The 20791-nt window shown below is 42.7% G+C and overlaps 1 protein-coding gene across 3 annotated transcripts in view; it reads right to left on the reverse strand.

The window, feature by feature from the left end:
* The window catches only part of Adamts18 (ADAM metallopeptidase with thrombospondin type 1 motif 18), a 132991-nt gene that overhangs the window by 29120 nt on the left and 83080 nt on the right, over window positions 1-20791 (reverse strand). For all 3 annotated transcript variants that reach the window (XM_077793228.1, XM_026393011.2, XM_077793229.1), the window contains 4 exons: window positions 18419-18591; window positions 14596-14730; window positions 13766-13885; window positions 12523-12767 (listed from right to left, as the gene is read on the reverse strand). In XM_077793228.1, coding sequence (XP_077649354.1) covers window positions 12523-12767; window positions 13766-13885; window positions 14596-14730; window positions 18419-18591 — 673 coding nt within the window. The remainder of the gene's footprint in view (window positions 1-12522; window positions 12768-13765; window positions 13886-14595; window positions 14731-18418; window positions 18592-20791) is intronic.

Genomic DNA, 20791 nt, shown 5'->3' on the forward strand with positions numbered 1-20791 from the left:
AAAATGCAGGTGAGTTGTGTGAGACCAACCATAAAAGGTGAGCACATGCAATTATCACACAGTATTATTCTCTTCTCAGGACGAGTTCTCTTCTCTGCCCTTTTCCTTATTCTGTATTATTAAGGAGGAAGGGGACTAGGGACAGAACAGAGTAGTTGCCTCCTATCTTCTATGTCATGCTTGCAATTCCTGGGACACAGGCTGCCTGCCTGGCTGAAAAAATCTCCGTGGGTCTCTCCTGTTCTCAGAGAGACATCATTTTATTAAAGAAATCAGTCTCACCCTCAGGAATAATGACCCGTCATTTATGGATCCAATACAAAATGAAAATTCAAGACCTTTAGCAGAGCGTTAAAGCAAACCTAGGGCTCTTCTGAGCACCAGGTCACCTGCGGCTCTATAGGTTCCAAGGCCACGAAACCAGTTCTACCAAACTTAGAATCTGGGATCTCCTCACGTGGATTTTGAGTCCATGAGTCAATTTTTCTCAAATTCTAAATGACCCTTTGGGCTAATAATAACTTCTCCTTGCCTTCACAGACGGAGACCATATGCTCCAAATTGCTGGCCTGGTTTACACCTAAGTACATCAGTGTGACCCTCATTTTAACTACACACAGCACCTCCACTGGGAAGTAGGAGGAGCTAGCAGAGGCATGCACTAGCACACGGCTGAGAGTCCAACTTCTAAGAGTTCTGGAGAATGCACCTTTGCACAGGACATGATTTGAAAATGAATACCCACCACCTATGAATATTTTTAAACCTTTTCAGAGACCTTGTCAAGAGCACTCTGGGTCCTAGGAGCACCCATCCTGCCGTCACAGCATGACGTCACAATGATGCCACTCCCGACCATCCCAAGGCTGCACGTCAGACGGTGTAGCCAAGCTGTTAAATGCACAAATCTGGAAAGACTGCCAGTGATTCCGTCTACTTAACTGGATTTAATCCAAAGAATTTTCCAGCCAACTGGCATTGGGTCTCTAATTTACAGCTGGCAAGTAACCTCCTTAAATGCTTCCAGGTCCTCAAAAGAACTGTTTAATGTCTACCTTTAACACACAAACCACCTGACTTCAGACACAACACTCAGCAGCTTTTGACCGCAGGGTGCAGAGTTATAAAATTTACAGCTTCTTAAGTTGGAAAACCACAGAGGAGGCTGGGATCGACCAACTGCCTTCTAAAAGAGGGGGGAGGCAGTGATGTCGTTTCTGCCTGGGGCACACACATTTAAAACCCAGGACACTTGGAGTAATCTTGGGTAATTAACTTCCTTTCTTTTGCTTCCACTTTTCATTTTATTTAATGCATGCTTGGGAAACCTGTTTTTTAAAAAATCTTCCATAATATATTTTATTGCTTTAGAAATAACAAGAGCAATACTTATTGAAGGCTTCTTGTATGCCAGGCAAAGCATTGTAAAATACATTCTCTTTTAAAATTGATATTGGTATTATAAAAAGGCTCTATGAATATTCTAGTAGAGTGTAGGTAAATAAACTAAAGCCCAAGGTCTCAGAGCTGGTAGGAAGCGGCACTGGATTCAGCTCCCTGGTGATATCCAACTACAAACCCTGACATCTTAATGCTCACAACAATGCCTCCCAAACACTGCGATGGTGGCCAGGATTCTAATATTGAATTTTAAAGTGTATTAACTTTTGGAAAGAATTTTATCTCTGGGATTCAACAGTAAGCTAAAACATTACTTTGTGATATAGGATTCAGCCCTGAAATTTTTACTTCTTGAACACGCTATTACCTAATATAAACATGATCCTTAATCTCCTCTATCCATTCCCCACCCCACCTTTCTGTTTTATTTAATCGCTATTTGAACAACTGCAATATAACAGACTCTACTTGGTTGGTCCTTCCTTGATCAATCTCAAGATTGCGCCACCTTACATGTTGCAAGGAGGAGCCATTTTGCGGTGCCTGATTGTGGTTTCCCAAATTCACGTGCCGTGAGGTTAAAAGGCATCCAGTTCTCTTTGCCTTCTTTTTGCTTTTGCGAAGCTTGAAGAACGTGACCAGGTATCATCGCTGCTATTAGGTGTGAGTGAGTCGGCTTTGACAAGAGAGGACAACACAGAGACCCTGGCCGGGGACTTGGAAATGCGTCTGTGAGGCTGCTTCAAAGGTGTGGGCTGACGCACTGAAGCTCCCCCAGGGTTCTAGGTCAGCTCATCAGCATTCCTCAAAGTGTAGCGAAGAGAAATAAATGGCATCCTCCAGCCCAGCGCAGGGGTATCTGCCACAAATTCACCAGAGGCCCCTGCTTCAAACAGCAAACGGCCACCTCCAGACAGATGATGTGTCGTGGCCAGAGGACCTGGGAATCGTCCTCTCGCATCTGAGTTTTATGTCATCTGTTCCAAATTAATTCTCCCCACCTCCTGGACTCTTGTGTGTTTCGAGTCCTCACTCAGGCCACGCTGCTTGGCTAACCTCCTCTCCCTGCACTGATTTAATCTGGAGGTACATCGTCACTCATCCCCTTTACCCCGGGGAGGATTCAGCCGGCAGGGTCACGAGGAAGGGGCTGGACCAGAAGGTAATTAATACTTTGTCGACAGCGCTCACACACTATCATCTCATTGATCAGTGTGCCTGTCCACCTGGTCCCCCGCCACCCCATCATCATCTTTTGCCAAAGAGTGGAGGAAGTTGTTTATTATAGTAATTTTCTTTAGATGTCTTTTCCTGCCTCGAAACTAGCCTGGGGTTAACCTATTTCTCACTTACTGTCCTTGTGACAGCCCCGGTGTGTTTCAGCTGCAGGATTCTCCCTCGGTGCACCATCAAATACGAAGGGGCTTTCGAAGAGTTAATGACTCCCTTCTGCTGCTTAACACGGAGGAATTAAAAAAAATATGGGGGGCGGCAAATAAAGGAGAACCTTTTAAAGACATTTTTAAAAAGCATCACTGTAAAAACACGGAGGATCAGATTTCAGCTGCAGACTAGCAACGTGTGTTGTCATGTCGTCCTCAGACGGGGATGAAGTCACTTAATAATGAAACACTCACAGCGGAGTTCCTCATGTCCCCTCCAACTGCTCGACACTTTGATAGAGAAGATGACTCACTCGCTGTTATGTGTGCACGTGTGTGAGACAGAGAGACCGACATGGATGGAGGGCGGAGGAGAGGTGGCAAGAAAGCTGGTCTTAGACACTTCGAAACCATGTGTCATCTCTAAAGGGACACCTTAGCTGATCTCAAAATATAAGACGATTTGCATGAGAATCCTTACCGCCAAGGCCTAAAATTGTGTATAGTGAACAATCTTTTCCACAGTGCTTAAACAAAGCACAAAGGGAATAACCTTAAATTCCCTTCATGTAAACCTCAAAATGGAAAAACGCTAAGTTTTCAGCCCCATACACAAAGCCCAGCATGCATGTCTACTTTAGAAAAAAATTGTATTTGCAACCAAGTCGTGTATATTTCAACTCTGATTCTAAGTACGCACACTTCCACCACTTAAAAATGTAACTCTAAAGCCTTGTTTCCCCAGTACACACTAGGCTAGGCTTTTGGGGAATGCAGAATTAACACACATTTATTCTTGTTCCCAAGCCCAATAAAATAAACATAATACAGGAACTACTGACCCATAATATCCTAAACACTATCAAAATATAAGCTCACTTTTTAATCTTTCAGATGACTAACACTTAGATATTTTTTAAGTCCAATTAGATTTTTTTTTAATCTTTATGCCAGACTTCTGTTGTAGACAATAAGTCGAAATAGACGGAAATTGTCTAGTTTGTAAAAACCGTATCTACAGAGATCTCAGAGAGCATAGAGTTGCCAAATTAATGTTTATTTCTTCTTGTGCTGGAGCATGTGTGTGTATGTGACTGGTTTTTTTCCCTGAGCAATGAAGAAATGTGTCATTCATACGTACGCGTGTGTACATTTCAAAATAGAAATGTGATTGATGGGCTTAAATAATGCCTAAAAAATCTAGGCCTAAAACAATCAGACAAATCCTTGATTACCCTGAGGAATGTCCCCTGGCCACCGAGAAAATCAGTGAGGTCGGCACTGTTTAAACTGACATGCACCTGCTGCCAGGGTTGAGTCCATCAGCGCAAGAGCCCGGGGAGAAGGACTGTCCCTAATAGAGACCGCATTATAAAGTCAGACTGGCTCGTGACTTAGGGATAAAAGCGAAAGTCTGTTTCCCATTTCATTTAAACATTGAGCTTAGACATCCTATAAAGTTTTGACATATAAAAATAACCAGAAGCAGAAGATAACTTTTATTTGGTGTCAGGCCATGCCCTTATGTCTCGGGGTTACCTGACAGCAGTCAATTACTCCCAGGATTGCATTACTCTGCTCTGCACTGAAAACACCCAGGAGTATGTGTAATGACCTGGTGAACCCACCATCCCGGGACGGCAAAACCGCCTCTCGGATTGAGGTGAGCCTTCTGTGAACCAGCAGGTCGGCAGCCTCCTACGGGGGAATTATTCACACGGACGGGGCAAGGCGAATATTTTCAGGAAACACATCAATTCCTCCAATGCATGGAAGGGGATCCCGTTTCATTACTTTACACATGCTCTTCACTGTACTTAACTTTAAATCGTATGGTTCTGAGGCCAGTCCTAGGAGATGAGCAAACACAGTGGTTTCTAAAACGTGTACTGTAGACATCCAGGGATCTTCAGAGGACACAAGTTCCGGTCCCTTGGCTCCCAACTTTCACAGCAGAAGTTCTCCTCTCATTTATTTATTTATTTAGCCTCAATGTAAGGTTTTTCAATTTGAAAGAAGGTTTCACTTTTTTTTTTTTTTTTTTTTTTTGGCACCAGCCATTGAACCCAGGGGAACTTAACCACTCCCTGAGCCAAATCCCCAGCCCTTTTATATATTTTAATCAGAGACAAGTTCTCACTAAATTGCTTAGGGCCTCGCTAAGTTGCTGAGGCTGGTCTTGAACTTGCAAACCTCCTGCTTCAGTCTCCTGAGCTGCTGGGGTTACAGGCGTGTGTCACTGTACCCAGCAAGGTTTCACTTTTTACGTGAATAAATTGGATCCCTGGGTGTCATTTACTGTGTGTGCATGTGTGTTCTGTGATGTTCTAGATACTATGTTGGCTGTGAAAGCTACAAGGAAGCTATCGTCTGATAACACAGGGTTACTGGTACCACACCGCTACAGGACACAGCGGAAGGCTTCTGGTCATCCAGAAAAAGTCACTTCCCAAATGAGAGACGGAGGACCCAGGTAATCTATGTGATTCATCCAAAGCCACACAGTGGCTGTGAGTCACATTGCCAACTATGGTCCCTGTCTAACCCACTATGCTTCCAGAAAGAATAGGGCCCATGTACCAAGGTGGGCTCTGAACATTCCTTCGACTTGAGACCACAAAGTTCGACTGCCAGGATTTGTATCTTAACCATTGGCACTTCTTATCTGGCCACAGGTCTGTCCAATGGGTACCCCACTTCTGGTTCATTTCTTTTTATCAGCCATCAAGAGGAACAAGAGAAGAAAATTTCTTTGATATGAATTACTAAATCAATAAGTCTTGAGGTAGTTGAAAATAGGAATTAGCTAAGATCCTGGGAGGATATGCTGTGGCCCATAGAAGTGAAAGAGGAGCCTGACTCTCACAGTGGAACCCTTGTGTGCCTTGGCAAACACTCTGGTGCTGAATTTTACACTATAATGAGAACTTAGTGAATATGCAGTAATTTTAAGTGGCCAAAGAGAAAGTGCTTTTGTTTGTAGACTTATACTTTGTGTGGATGGAACAGCATTTTCCATTTTGGTAAGTTCCCACACTCTGATTTCAGCGTCCCACAGGATTGTAAAACATATTCGACATTTTTTATATTGGAGTGAGCGTTTTTTTGGCTCCCAAAGTATTCATTTTGGTTCAGTTGATAGTTGCTGTATGGAGAGGCATATGAACTTTATTTAACTTCTTTTAAAGAATCAAGTCATGGGTCACTTGGATATCAAGATATGGTCTAGTTTTGGAAAAATGCAATTCATTACTTATTGTAATTTTAAGTTTCTGAAGTAACTATGCTCTATCAACTTTGGAGAGATATAAGCATGTGATTGAAACTGACCAGAAATTTGATGTTCTCCTGAGAATAATAAAGTATAATTTAAATATTAAAGCTATTAACCCAAATTCTTTTAAAAGATAAAATAGACATAATACGAGGTTACTGGAGTTGATTTTTTTTAACCTTCAAATGTACTTGTAGCTTTTGAATGAAACCATAAATCCTTTAAAAATACAAATAAGGCATATCTAATTAATCATGCAAGTTTCTACCCACATAGTTTTCTGACAGTTCACATTTCAAGGACACTCATTTAAGCTTTCATTGAATCTGAATGAGCACATAAAAGACTTTGGAAAACAACAGCCAAGCAGATGTGACCTTACTCCACCACAGTGAAACTAAAATTCTATATTAATACAGATATTATTCTAGCTCGCTCTTGTTGTATTTACGTACAGTAAAATATATATATGTTTGAGCCGGGTGCACAGGCGCATACCTGTAATCCCAGTGGCTCAGGAGGCTAAGGCAGGAGGATGGCAGGTTCAAGGCCAGCCTCAGCAACTTAGTGAGTTCCTAAACAACTTAATAAGACTCTGTCTCTAAATAAAAAATAAAAAGGGCTGGGGATGAGATCTTGCACCCAGGGAACAACTCAAAAGTTTAGCTTTTGTCAGGGCTAAATGTGCAGCTGAACAAGGCCGGAACTGCGCTTAAAGAAGGCACAAAGAGGCTCAGTCCCAAGCTGGGATATCCCTAACGACAACACACAGGCAACAAGGGGACATTTCGGGTTTTAAAGATGAAAGTAAGGAGCTCAGTCACCCTGCTTGGCACGCGCTATCATTTCTCATCTTATTCTCTGTTGTGTTTTTTTTTTTTTCCTGCAGAGAATATATGTTTAACAGCAAAGCTTAGATTACAAACAGAGCTGGGGAACACGGGAAGGGCTTTGTGTTTATGAACAAAACCAGAGAGAGAAACAACAACAAAAAATGGCTGCTTGTCACAAAGTCGCAGAAAACCTATTCCTCATCAGGAGTGATTGCACTTTGTTCTGATTGCCGGTGGCAGAGGCCGTGAGAGGCTTCTAGCCCCGCTTCCTGAGTCAGGATTTTTAAAAAATTTCTGCCCCCCACCCCACAGCCCCAGAACTCAGTCTGTGTACATTTGCTTAGTGATGGATCAAAGGCCTCTTGGCACCACCAGGGAAGCTGTGTGGCTCTGACACTGATGCCTTTCAAGCTAAATGCATTTCTCAGAAGGGAAAGAAATTTGCTGTTCAGATGCTTGATTAAAAAAAGAGAGGGGTGGGGGGAAGACCCCAGAAAATTTTTTTTAAAAAAATATCAACAAATCTTTAACTGGGGAGTCAAATCTTATGCCTTTGGTTTAATTAAAGTGTAATTTTCAGGGCCAGAGTCCTTCTTGACTCCATATTACTCTGGCCTTAGTCCAGTATGATTTGGAATTCCTGCTCCCTCCCTGTCAAATGAAGAGCTGGGAGGGACCGAAGAGCACCCCCCAGTGACAACCTCTGATCAGTGTGGAGAGATCTTCAGGGATCTTCTATCACACAGGCTAAAGCCCCAGGACCTAGTATCCAGAGTCTGGAGGACCATGGGAACTCATGATCACGGTCCATAGCTGCGTTTGCAAACTCAGACATTTGCTGGGTCCAAACATTTTTCTTAAGAGATTTAGAAATCCGTTTTTTTTTTTTTTTTTTTAACAAAGATCACCTGATATTAAAGCACTGGTATAATCTCATAGGATCTGGGAGCTCGATTGAGTCTGTGATCACCAGCTCCAGCTGACTAACTATAGCCTGAGAGTTAGTTATAGATCTTTACTTGTTTTTAATATATATGCGATGTGCTCAGAGGCAAATAGTGATGATATTGCTAGACATTATATGCTCTGAGCTTGGCAGGCCCTGAGCTTATCTTACATTATCCTTAACTAAGCATAAGGGCCATTTAGATATAATGCCACATTTATAAAATGCTCCTTTTATAAAGGTGGACGTTGAGCAGCACAGAGATTAAGAAACTTGCTGGGCTTACATTAGCTGCTCAGGGTTAAGGGTGGAGTCAAGGTGCTCTGAATCTTTGGGTCTAAAGTTACCTATGGATGCGTGTGTGTGTGTGTGTGTGTGTGTGTGTGTGTGTGTGTGTGATTTGCCTTCTACTCAGTTTCCAAGGTAAAGGCTTAAGGCTGGTGCTGCTCCATTCCTACCAGGTGGAGAGTGACCCTTCACGGGGCAGCCCTGTGCTCTAAAAGCAACATCTCCAACCCTGTCAAGTAGCCTTGACATTGTAGGGAAAGCGGGGCTTTTGAAATCTGAAGAACAGACCGCGTGATCTTGCAACTGGGTATCCCTGGTTGCCTCTGGAGATCGGCGGAACACTTGGAATGTCTATTGAAAAAATGACTTCGCACAGCTTTTGCGTACAGGACGCAGACACCGATTTTAAACATCTTAAAATCTGGAAGAAAACACGTGTAGTCGGAGCAGGAATAGAAAGACACCTAGGACGGTGGATCCACTCCTGTCTATGCACATGCAGGTGCAGGGGGGAAATGAACTATGAGAAGCCAAGGTGCTAAGAGATGGGCCTCTGCATACAAAGTCCCGCCATGCCCATGAGGGTCCCATTCCCGGGTGAGCCCGGCTGCCACGCCAGGTGTACGTTCCCCTTCACTGCTGGTGCCAACCAGGGTTCAGCAGTTTCCTTGCAAGATCTGTTCTTCTTGGCAGAGGCGATTATTTGGCTACTCCCAAGAGGCAGCTTATCAAAGGAAACTGGAACCTAAGTGCTCGGCTCAGTTAATAAATGATACACGACTGTTACTTTAGGTGTTTTCAGGAACCGACGCATGCGTTCATTCCAAGGCTGCTTTGATGTACTGCAAACACATGGAGGACGTGTTATTGCTAGCTACTCTTGAATATCAAAGACACAGGTGGGATATAAAGTGGCCAGAACGGAACTTCTCCTCCCCAACCCTGTTTGCAGGCATCCTCCAGATCCGTGCAACTGGTCAGAGCTCCCACCAAAGTCTCAAGAAAGAAGCCCGAGATCACCCCTTCAACCTTCTCCCTGAGCCCACCTCCCACCCGTCCCTAGTAACCTTTCCAGCGACGCTCTGCTCTCAATTCCAAATGGTCTACAAGCAGGTCCACTTCCTCTGTTATGGTCTCAGTTTCAGCTTTGTGCGCTTCTTTCCTGGAATTCTAGAAGAATCCATTTCTTTTATCCCAGACTCACTTGGTGCCCCTCCAGCCACCTACCTACAGAGCAGCCAGAGTGCGTTTTTACAACCCTCACTTTGGAGGGATCCTGATCTTCTTAGCATGAAACACAAACGGCTGACCACAGATTCAATGTTCTCTGCGGCTCCCCTCTCACCCCCCACCCCGGGGCTCTCGCCTCACACTCCAGCTACATGGGACATTTTTTAAAGTTCTAAAACTTCAGCTCTCAACATGGGGTTATGTATAATAGCTGTATTCTCCACCAGAATGTCCTGTACTCTGTCTGGCTAATTCTACACATTAAGGTTTCATCCTAGAGAGAGTTTCTCCACCAGCTGCCTCATCTGAAGACAATCCCCATTTCCTTTTCTTACCCTTATTGTCTTCCACAGGACTTACTGCCACCTATAACCCTGTGTCCATTTTTGTACTTACTTGTGTAACACTATACTATACTTTCCCACACTGTAAGCTTCAATAGCAGGGAGATTTAGTTTTCCTAGTCTTTTTTTTTTTCTTTTTGGCACTGGGGAATGGACCCAGGGGTACTTCACCATTGAACCACATCCCAGCCCATTTTTATTTCTTTTATTTTGGGACAGGTTTTCACTAAGTTGTTTAGGGTCTTACTAAGTTGCTGAGGCTGGCTTTTAACTCGTGATCCTCCTGCCTCAGCCTCCCAAGCCACTGGGATTACAAGTGTGTACTACCACACCTGATGTTTTTTCCTCTTTGATCCACAATTATATGCCTGGTTTAATATCAATGAGGGACACAACAGAAGCCCAAGGCATGTGACACAGAGTGACTCAATGACTAATTCATGGGTATTTGCACTTTTCTGTCTTCTAACCTTCTAACAAATCTAATAATCCATTGGTGAAACTCCAAGATGTCATCTAAATACTCCCCAAAGAACTCACACACATGGCACCCAAACTTCCACATACAGGGTAAGAAACTTGTCTTCATTGCTTCACCCACTGAACTGTCAAGAGCTTCAAAAGGCCACCTTCAATATCACAGTCACATGGTATCTGTTCAAAGAATTATCCATCCTTGCTGCATGGAAGATATATGGGCACCTCTGAATAGACACAGAGAATCTGCCTCTAATAATTTGCTTTACTAATTACTTATCTCAACAAAACACCCTGCAGCCATGAGTACACACAGGCTATAAGTCCCATGGAAGTGAGTACCATGACACTTTCCTCAGTACCAAAGACACAGAAATTACAAATATGTTAACCGAATAAATTACCATACCCGAGCCATAAAGGAGGAAACAGAATTTTAAGCAAAAACCATTACACTAACTCCTGATAGCAATCCTCTTAATATTCAACTTTTAGATCAAGCTTTATGTCTGAGTTGGGCAAGATACACGGTCATGTTCTCACTGTGTTGTGAAATCTGGGTGGCAGGCATTTCTAAACAGTACTCTGTCTATTTCTCACTGTATTTCCCACCTCTTGGATGCTTCTATACCTCCTAGGGAGCATCCACAGCAGTTTTGTGTTGAGAAAAATCTTACTATGCCAGGTGGCTGAGCCATTCCAGCATCTTTGGTATAAAATAATGTCCTGGGTAACAGAGTCAGAGTCAGAAAGACTTTAGTTCAAGCCTCATTCCTGCCACTTAGATGTTCAAAGAATTATCCATCTTAATTATCCATCCTGCCTAATCCAAAAACAATCTCCATTTCCTTTTCTTACCCTTATTGCCACCTATAACCACCTATAATATGATCTCTTTAAGGCTTAATCTTCTCATCTGTAAAATGGGGATTCATAAACTAATGCATGACATTGATTAGCTTGATGCTCAAATACAAGAAGACACAGCTGCCTTTCTTCACACCCAATCCCATATTTTTCTGGCAAATCAGTGAGGTAAGTACTTTGGTTTGGGCAAGTGTCCCTCCCAAGGTCCACGTTACAGGCTTGGCCCTGGTGCATGCAATTGGGAGGTGGTGGAAACCAAGAGGTGAGACCTAGTTGCAAGTCTTCCATTCATTCATGGGCATGTCTCAAAGGGGATATTAGAACCAGAGTCCTCTTCTTTCCCTCTCTTCTACCTCCTGGTGACTATGAGGTGAGCAGTTCTACCATGCACTTACCATGAGGTGCTGCATTACCACAGGCCCAAAAGTAAACAAGCCAAAGTAAACCTTTTCTCTTTATAAGTTGATTATCACAAGTATTTTGTTGCAATCACTGACGAAAACTCTTAGGTTTTCCACCCTCATTTTTCAAGTAAGGAATGGAAGCTCAGAATGAGAAACATAAATGCCTTGTTTCCTAAGCATTCACTATATGCAAATATCATTTCTATGCATGCAGAAGCAAATCACGTGCCTGAGGGAGCAAACCATCAGTCGCGTTTTCCCAATGGGAACAAAGGAAACTCAGAGACATGATGACATGGACTACATAAAACATAAAACAGAATCATTTTGCGGTCATTTGCAGACATGTTGGCTGGGTTTATTACTGTCATTATTACCCATTAATAATGTATTCAAATTCTCTTGGTTCTTGGGAAATCACAACCTACAAAATTATGATCGTTTAGCATGACAAACTCTGTGGACACTCAAGCAAACATTTTCTCTATTATATGACTGCTCCTCCCAGGCTAGCTGACCTGTGTCTTGGATAACTACAATGAACCATCCAATTGACAGACACAGATCAAGGGGAATAATTTAAAAAGTATTCCTGCTGTACTCCTCGGAGTTCAGGAAAGCCAGGCATGATGGTGAGAGGCTGGCATATAAAATGGGAAAATCAACACCTTCTCCTGGAAGTCCAATGACTTTTGTTCTCTTCTCCAAAATGGAATTGCTAAATGACATTTCCTCTTTGTACTTTTTTTTCCCTCCACAATAGTAGAGATTGTGGGCTTTCCCACTAAGCCATGTCCCCTGCACTCCCATCCCTTTTAAAAAAAAAAAAATTCTTGAGACAGGGTCTTGCTAAATTGCTGAGGCTGGGCTAGAACTTGCTTCATTCACCTCCTAGAGTCACTAGGATTCCAGGCATGCACCACCATACCAGCTCCTCCTTGTACTTTGAAAGTTAGCCCTATTAGGAAATAAATCTGAAGCAAAAGGATGGGAGTCCTTTGAGCTAGCTCAAATTAGAGTCTGCACTCTAAATGCAGCTAGAAGCACTGAGAACTGAATCAGCAGAAGGGGCTTACTTCAAAGACCAGCGTCTCATTTGTGGGTCCTGGTGCATACAGTCGTTCCGGCTGATTAAAGGAGCGCTGGTATTCAAATGTGGTCCCAGCAAAGGAGAAGTCCCCGGGCCAGTCAATGCTCCAGCCCCCTGTGAGGTAATACTTTGGACTGAGGCTTCGAACAGCGAGATAACTGGAGGACACCTGCAGCTCCTGGATCTCAATGCTTCGGGCTCCCGCTGGAATGACCACCACTGGATAATATTCTAAACGGAAAGAAGAGAACATTTCTGTAGCCTACACTGTGCATTGGAGAAAGGCAACTAGAAGCACCTGCAGCGGAGGGGTGTCCATCTTTATATCGCAGAGTGTTTGAATCATTAACTGATATTTTGTTCCCATTCCACAAAGTCAAAATGAAAAATTAACTCGTTTTCAAGTGGTAGAAACATGAGAAGAAAATACATTTGGCTTTTCCAGTGTTTTACCAAGTAGGTGTTTGCAGTTGAGAGACACGTCCATCTCATTCCTAGCCCACTGATGTGGATTAACAGGGAACTAACTGTAGGCTGATAGGGTGTGGCTGGAGGAAGTAAATCACTGGCGGTGTGCCTTTGGGATCCTGAGCGGATTCCCCCCACCCCCTACACTTCCACCATGATGTTTTGCCTCACCTTGGGCCCTGAGTAATGGAGTTGGCTGACCATGCACCAAACTTCTGAAACCACGAGCCAAAACAAACTTTTCCTCCTCTGAGTTGTTCTTGTCAGGCATTTTGGTCACAGTAACAGAGAGTTGACTGACACACCAACAAAGGTCACAAAACTCAAGAACACTCCTTATTCTTTTTCACCTCACCAGAAGAAACCTAGTCATGTATCCTCAACAGTGAGTCTCAGAAAACAGGGATCAAAGGTTTACTTTTACTCAAGATATTTAGATAATTGCTTTGAATGTTCATGTACCACTGTGAGCACAGGTCCTCTGACTTTCACAGTAAGTTTCTTTGTTTAGCAAATGCTCGTGGGGGCTAGGATAAGCTGGTTGGCATATTTAAACTGCAGAGTGGGATGGCATTTCTGAGATATGCTATATTGGCAAAACTCCCCTCTAAAGACCATCTACCCTCCCTTGTTCCTGCAGGAGTGACAGAAGCTCTCATCTCGGTGTGTCTCGGCACTGGTACTATGTCAGCGTGACTTGAACTTGTTCAGCTGCACCCACGCTTCACCAGCCATAGCAGAGAAGGAGCAGCGTCTCTTACCATTTGCTTTGTGCTGGTTGAGGTACAGGCCTTTGTAAAACTTGCAGGTTGAATTATCACCTTTGCAAACGCCACACGCATCCAAAACTGCTTTAGAGCCAAGTTCATGATCACATCCCACTGGCTATGACCAAAAAAAAAAAAAAAAAAAGTGAGAAAGTATGAAATCAGAAAAGTCAGTGGCTGAGAATAACTAGAAGGTGCATGTTTTCTATATTTATTGATTAAAAAGTACAGTGTCAAGTTTCTCAAATCTTTTCTCCACCATTATTGGACACGAAATGGAGCAGGTTGCATGCATTAGCTAAGACTCTATACCTGTGAAAGTGGAATAAAATTACTACTAACGCCAGGTCAGATTTTCGGGCTGGCTCTGACTGGACGAAATGCTGGACAGCATACCTACATCCACACACTCCCCCTAAGAGGATCAAAGAGCTCAGAGTTAAACTGAAATGGGAGAGTGAGTGAGCACCCAGCAAGAAAGGAAAAGAAACAGCTCTCTTTCGAAATACATATTTTGAGGTTCTAACAATACAGTGAATATACTTAGAAAAATGCAGAAGTTTAGCATTATTTACGTTCTCCTTTTTTTTTTTTTTTTTACTTCACTATGGAAAGTAGGCTATTCTACAAGTAGGGTAAAGGACTGAAAGAGAAACTGAAATGACTAGATAGGGGACATGCAGAAATCGAGCCAGGAACGTGGAGGTGGCATTCCTATCCCAACTAAACCTTGCCTGCAGAGAATCTCTCACAACACTCCTGACAGCATCCATTTACTATGAGGAAACGCAGCAGGGCCCTACCCTGAAGGCAGGAATGCTCACTTACTTCACAAATCCCATCAATACAAATGTCGTTTTTGTGGGGGGAGCAAGGAGTTCCATCTTTCACCTTGCCAGACATTGCAAAGAAAAATTCAAAGTTCTCAGCCTTGCAGTACAGTTTACATCGATCTTCCTCTAGAAGCAAAGAGATAAGCGTGGACACGGTCAAGGGAAAATTGCAAGGAAATGCTCTGATCATCAAAAGGCCCATTAAGTTTACTCAGCAAACCATGATCAAAACAGATGACGTTATGCACAGTTTCCTGTGTGTGCATAGGCAGACCCACATGGGCATGTGGCTTTTAAAAATATGAACTCCACTTAACAATCCAGGGAATGGGAAGCTGGAGCTCAGTGGTACAGTGCTGGCCTAGTAGGGGTGAGGCCCTGGGTTTGATAGCCAGCTTGTAACCACCCCCAAAATGAGCATTTAACAATCCATGTAAAGCCTATCCTTGGTGACAGTCACCACATATAAGACTGGTGGATTGTGTGGCTAGTCTCTTAGATGGTGAATCTTCTAGGCTTCATGGGTCATGTGCCAATGAAACTGATTTTAAGAAACAGTTCAGGCCATGGTTTGATTGCCTTGATTTAGGACTGGACTACTTTAGATATTTATTCCATCTGTAAAGAGGAAAATTTTTAGGCACTTCATTAAAAAAAAAAAAAGCACACTGTCAATCATGTTCAGAAAACACATAGAGCAAAACCATAACATGAAGAAGAAGAAGGAGGAGAAATAAAGACTCCTAAAGGCAGAAAAAGGAGCTTCATGCTGACCGCGATGGCCCTCAGAAGTTTCTAAGACCATGGGTAAAAGAAAAAAATATTATTTTTACGGTGCTCATGTTATCATATCAGAATGAAGTTACTATGTCAACTTCTCAAACACAAAGTGCTCTCTTTGGCTGGGAATTCCAGATGACGTCGCTCCCATGGGACCTTATGTAGGCGACACCGAGTGACATCCCTAACAACAGTTTTACAACAAATGTGTAAATAGATTGCAAACAGTCATGATTCATCAAAACCCCCCAATAAAAGACAAAGTCAAAAGTTAATGTGAAAGAAATTAATTTATTATGGTTGAAATATGTAGATGTGTGGGTGGATTAAGTTTCTGAGCTCTGATTTTTGAAAATATCAGATTTAATGCCTCCTAATTTCTGCACATGAGATTAGGAAGTTGGACGACACACATCCTCTCTTTTCTCTATCATTCTCAAGTATTAACATATTCCAGAAAGCTCACATTTTCCAGCCAGATTCCTGGGAAAGTTTATGAACTGATCCATTAGAAACAGAAAGAGAAAAGGTGATGGGGTGGGTCGGGAGAGCTCACTAATGTAGAACAAGGGCTGTTTACAATTACAAATAAAGTCTTCCCTCGCTCTTCTTCAATGGCAGGAGTGTCACAGACCCTCAAGTCACAGTCAGTCTCTTCTGATGTAAGTATAAGAAGAAGAGGGACAGACCCGATGTCCTTAACTTTTTTTTCTCTCTCCCCTGGGAAGTGATTCCAGAGGCTGTGGATGACACACACACTCTCTCATGCAACTTACAGATCACCTCCTACACAAAAAGAGCTCAGTAAACATCTGTAGAGAGAATCAGTGAGATTGCATGCTCCCTATTTAGTGAAAACTGCAATAGGGTTAGTAAAAGAACATCGAAACCCAAAAGCCATTCTAACTGGAGTGAGAAGAAATTGCGGTGTAATTCCAATTTGCGTTTTCCTGGTTACTGGAGAGGTTGAACACTTTTTCATACATTTGTTGACTCTGTGTGTTTTATCTCTTGAGAAACATCTGTTTCGTTTAGCCCATTTCTTGATTGGTTATTTGTTTTCTTGGGGTTAAGCTCTTTGTGAGTTCTTCATACGTTCTGGATTATTAATCTCTATCAGAAGAGCAATGGCAGAGATTTTTCTCCCGTTCTGCAGTCTCTCTCTTCATACCCTTTATCATTTCTTTTGCTGCAGAAGCTTATTGATTTGATGCCATCAAAAAAAAAAAAGCATCTTTCAAGTTATAAAATTCATCTGTTTAACTTTCTCTTCATGTATTGGCGTAGAAGTCATTTAAAAGACAACAGTTTTCATGAACAATGTATTTGAAGACAGTTGCAATGTGGGAAAGACCAAGGAGTATCCGAGAAGCCAAAGCAAAGAACAGAGGGAAGAGCAGGGAAGGGCACAGAGCCCCAGAGGAAGGATCCTACATAAGAAACAAAGGATTAGGAGAGTATGCCACCAAGAGAGACACATCTTCAAATCCCTAAACAGGAGCAGCCCCAGCTGTTCTGCCCACTCCCATGTTCCCCCAGGCTGCATAGCATCCTTCCTGGGGGGACACTTCTAGTGATGAAGAACTTCCATCTCGCAAAGGGGACAGACACACTTCCACTGGGGATGGACACACTTCCGTTGGGGAGAGACAATATTCATTCATTCATTTCTAAAGTCTTAGATGCTGAAGATACGAGCATGCTGAACACGGGCAGAGGCTTAGTCTCTGTGGAGCCTAAATTCTCCAGGGAACAAAGATAATAAATTGATTGGATTCAAAAGAATAAATTCAGGCCCTGATAAGAGCTATGAAAAATTTGGCAGGGTGAAGGTGTCAGAGAATGGAATGAAGGAAGGATACTTTGGAGGGGCTGGCAAGGGAGGTCTGAGAAACTCGTAGGAGATTCCAAGAGATCATAGCCCTTGAATGGCGTTCTCCAAAGCAGTTTCAGACAAATCTAAAACCTTTTCTCTTCAGTAGCTCTTCGAAGTCTGTAATATAACTAGTCTCTTTTCTGTAGCAATGTTCATTACTTCTCCTAAGACACAGCTTTCAGAATGTTTCTATGTGACTATAGCTGGGCTTTTGGATAGTCACGATCCAGAACTTGATCAATGATCCTGAAATGGCTGAGGTGGTACTGAGCAAAGATGCACCCTCTTCCCCCTTGATTTGGAGGTGCTATTTGTTAGGCTGATGTCTCTAATTACATTAATTTCCTTGATGGCAATTAATGTAAGTTCATCTTGAGCTTTTGCATAAGAACCCTTGGTAAATTGTCGGAAAATTTGGGTCTCTTCTCCTTCCACACACCCCTTCTGCTCGTGGTATTTGGGATTCATATGTATCTTTTCTCAAGGGAACTTGGGTGAGTTTTGATAAATCAAGTGGATATAAAATCAGAATAAAAACAACTAGAACAGTGACAGCTTATTCTACGTAGGCAAAAGAAAGCACATTAAATTCTCACATTGCAACTAAAATAAATGCTTTGGTCTTCAGCCAAAATAAAAACAAGTTAATTTAAAAAGCAAAACACAAGCCATAACTTTTAGTTATCGTAAGTACTAAGAACCTAAAATAGAGATCATTTTTATTCATGCTTTTTTTTTTTTGGGGGGGGGTGCCCACATACACACATGCTCTCTCCAAACAGGCCTTCCTGGGCTTGAAATCATCAGACTTGTCAGTTACTGAGGACAATGTCTCTATGGGGCATATATGGTTTCATGAGTTTGGGGTCTGGACAACTCATACCAATTTCAGATCCCTGGGAGACAAAATTGCTGAAACGTCAAAACTAAGTTTGGAAACATAACCAAACACATGGATCCTTTGGCTCATGGATTGGGGAGGCAAAAAAAGGTGTGGAAAAATAAACAAAACCTATGGAAGTGAACAGAAACGGAACCAGGACGAGTCTGGGGAGTGAGGGGTGAACAGTGAAGCTCTGTTACAGGGACAGCGGTGGCTTCTCAGTTGTTCCTTCTCACGGAGACGTTTGTGAGCGCGTGCCCCAGAGGCTGAGTTACCTTCCACTTTGGTGTAGGGTTTCCACTGGTAGAACCATCCACGGAAAGGTTTGCTGTTGTACTCTGCACACTGCTGGGATCGAAAATCCAGGCTGTTTTTATGACAGGGCTCCATGTTGCACAGCTGATAAACACGGCCAGAGCCCGGACAGAACTTGCCACCATACTGAGGCCTAAAAAATAAAATTCAAGAACTTCAGTGCTAGCCATCCGAGGCCTTGCTATGAGGCACATGCAATAATAAGAAAAGGGACAATCCACCCGAGCACTGTTACCGTGTGTGCCGCTGTACACAGATTATCACAGGAAGGGAAATATGGAGATATGACTTCCCATATCCCTCTTCGTCCACTGCAGACATAATGAATGAATCAGGGGATTCTTTTTTTTTTTTTTTTTTTGCAGAAACTTGGCCTGGGCTCAAAATCTTTCTCAACATAGCCTTAGGCATCTATTCCTCCTTAATTGGCATATAAAATCAGACTTATTTGCCCTCTCTTATTTAGTTTTTATATTCTGGCAATTTCCTTAATGACTAATGAAAGGATAATTTTTTAATGATTTTTATTGGTGCCTTATAATTATACATAATAGCGGGATTGTCGCATTTGTGCATGCACATACATAATCTGATCAGTATCATTCCCTGTGTCTCCCCTTTCCCTATCTCTTGCCCTGCATGAAAGTCAACTCAAAGTTGACTTTTTAGGAATTAGACGAGAAACCTTGCAATGGCTAGAGGAAAACATAGGGTCAACATTCCAACATACAGGCAAAGACATGAACTTCTTAAATAAGACCCCTAAAACTCAAGAAATAAAACCAAGAATCACTAAGTTGGATGGCATTAAACTTAAAAACTTCTGCATAGCAAAAAATCAAAACAAAACAAAAAACTAAGAGCATGAAGAGAGAGACTATGGATTGGGACAAAAAAATATTTGCCAGCTACTCTCTGGACAGAGAATTAATATCCAGAAATATAAAGAGCTCAAAAAACACCAACCAACAACCCAATCAATAAATGAACACAAGAACTCAACAGACATTTCTCAAAAGAAGAAACACCAATGTCCAAAGGACATCTGTAAGGAGAATTCCTCCTTCATCAGGGAAATCTGTAGACATACTCCTCCATCCTTAGTAACATCCTGTGTGTTCACGTGGCACTGGCTTCCGGTCCTCCTGACAGGGACCCACTGTCATCACCAGCTTCTCCCACTTCCCAGGACTCTCATCATCTTCCTGGGCTTTTCCAAAATGTACAGAGAAGGGCAGGACCCTGGGCAGCAGGAACAAAGTCCCATTTGCCACGATCTCCTGTCCAGCTGTCAGTCCTCAGGATGACATTTGGATTGATCCTGAGGGAAAACATTGCTTTGTTTTCATGCACTTAACCTTGCAGGGGGCCTCCTGCTTTCCTGCCAAGCACAGTGGGACATGGCTTTCCAGAGTAGGGAATCCCATTGGAACATAAATGGTTATGATCTAAGGGCAAGCTCTTTAAGATCTTACTTGGCAGACTCTGATCTACCAAAACCAGAGAGCAAGACAAACACCATCACAACCACATTGACAATCACTTCTAACCACCTACCCAGTCTACTTTGTGCACAGAGAGATTCCTTCTTTTCATTACCCGCTTCTCATAGCCTTCTCCAAAGGCTGAAACTCAACTGTGGATCCGATGCCAACATGTAACATAAAAGGAGCTCCAGATTAATAAATTGATGGGATTAAAATTCCTGGTCTCCCTGGGAAGCACGATCATGCTATAAAACACCTTGGGGTTTGCTCCAGCATCCTGTCAAACTCTCCCACGACTGCCTGCTAAGATGGACTCAACAGAAACAGGAAGGGCCACATGGCCAGGCGAGATTTTTGTGCTATCTCAAAACATTCTGGAAAAACTACTCAAACACACAGCAGACACGGTGCTAGTTCAAACCCCTAAAGACTTCTTCAATGATCATCTAAAAAGCATTTGGAAAACCTTAATGTGCTTCATCATAACTTCAATATTCCTAGCCATCTCCACAAGGCATATTTAAAACAAATTTCTCAGTGGAAGGCTTTCTGCCTGAGAGTCAACCAATAACTCTCATTTGGATTGATCATATGTCATGAAGTGAAAGGGCACCTCAGTGTGTTACCTCTGAACTCACAGAACTTGTAACATGGAAAAGACCTCCAGACTCAAGCAGTCTTCCCCTCATTGCACAGATGAAAGGAAAGAGAGAGAGGATGGAGCTTATAACACTTGCTGAATGATGAGGCCACACAGCTAGAGGAGACAGAGCACAGCTCACCCCTGGGCCTCCAGATTCTGCCCAGGACGCTTTCCTATTCAACTGTGCCTACGTTTCACTGAGT

This window comes from Urocitellus parryii, chromosome 15 (genome assembly GCF_045843805.1).
Source record: "Urocitellus parryii isolate mUroPar1 chromosome 15, mUroPar1.hap1, whole genome shotgun sequence".
NCBI classification, from domain to species: Eukaryota; Metazoa; Chordata; class Mammalia; order Rodentia; family Sciuridae; genus Urocitellus; species Urocitellus parryii.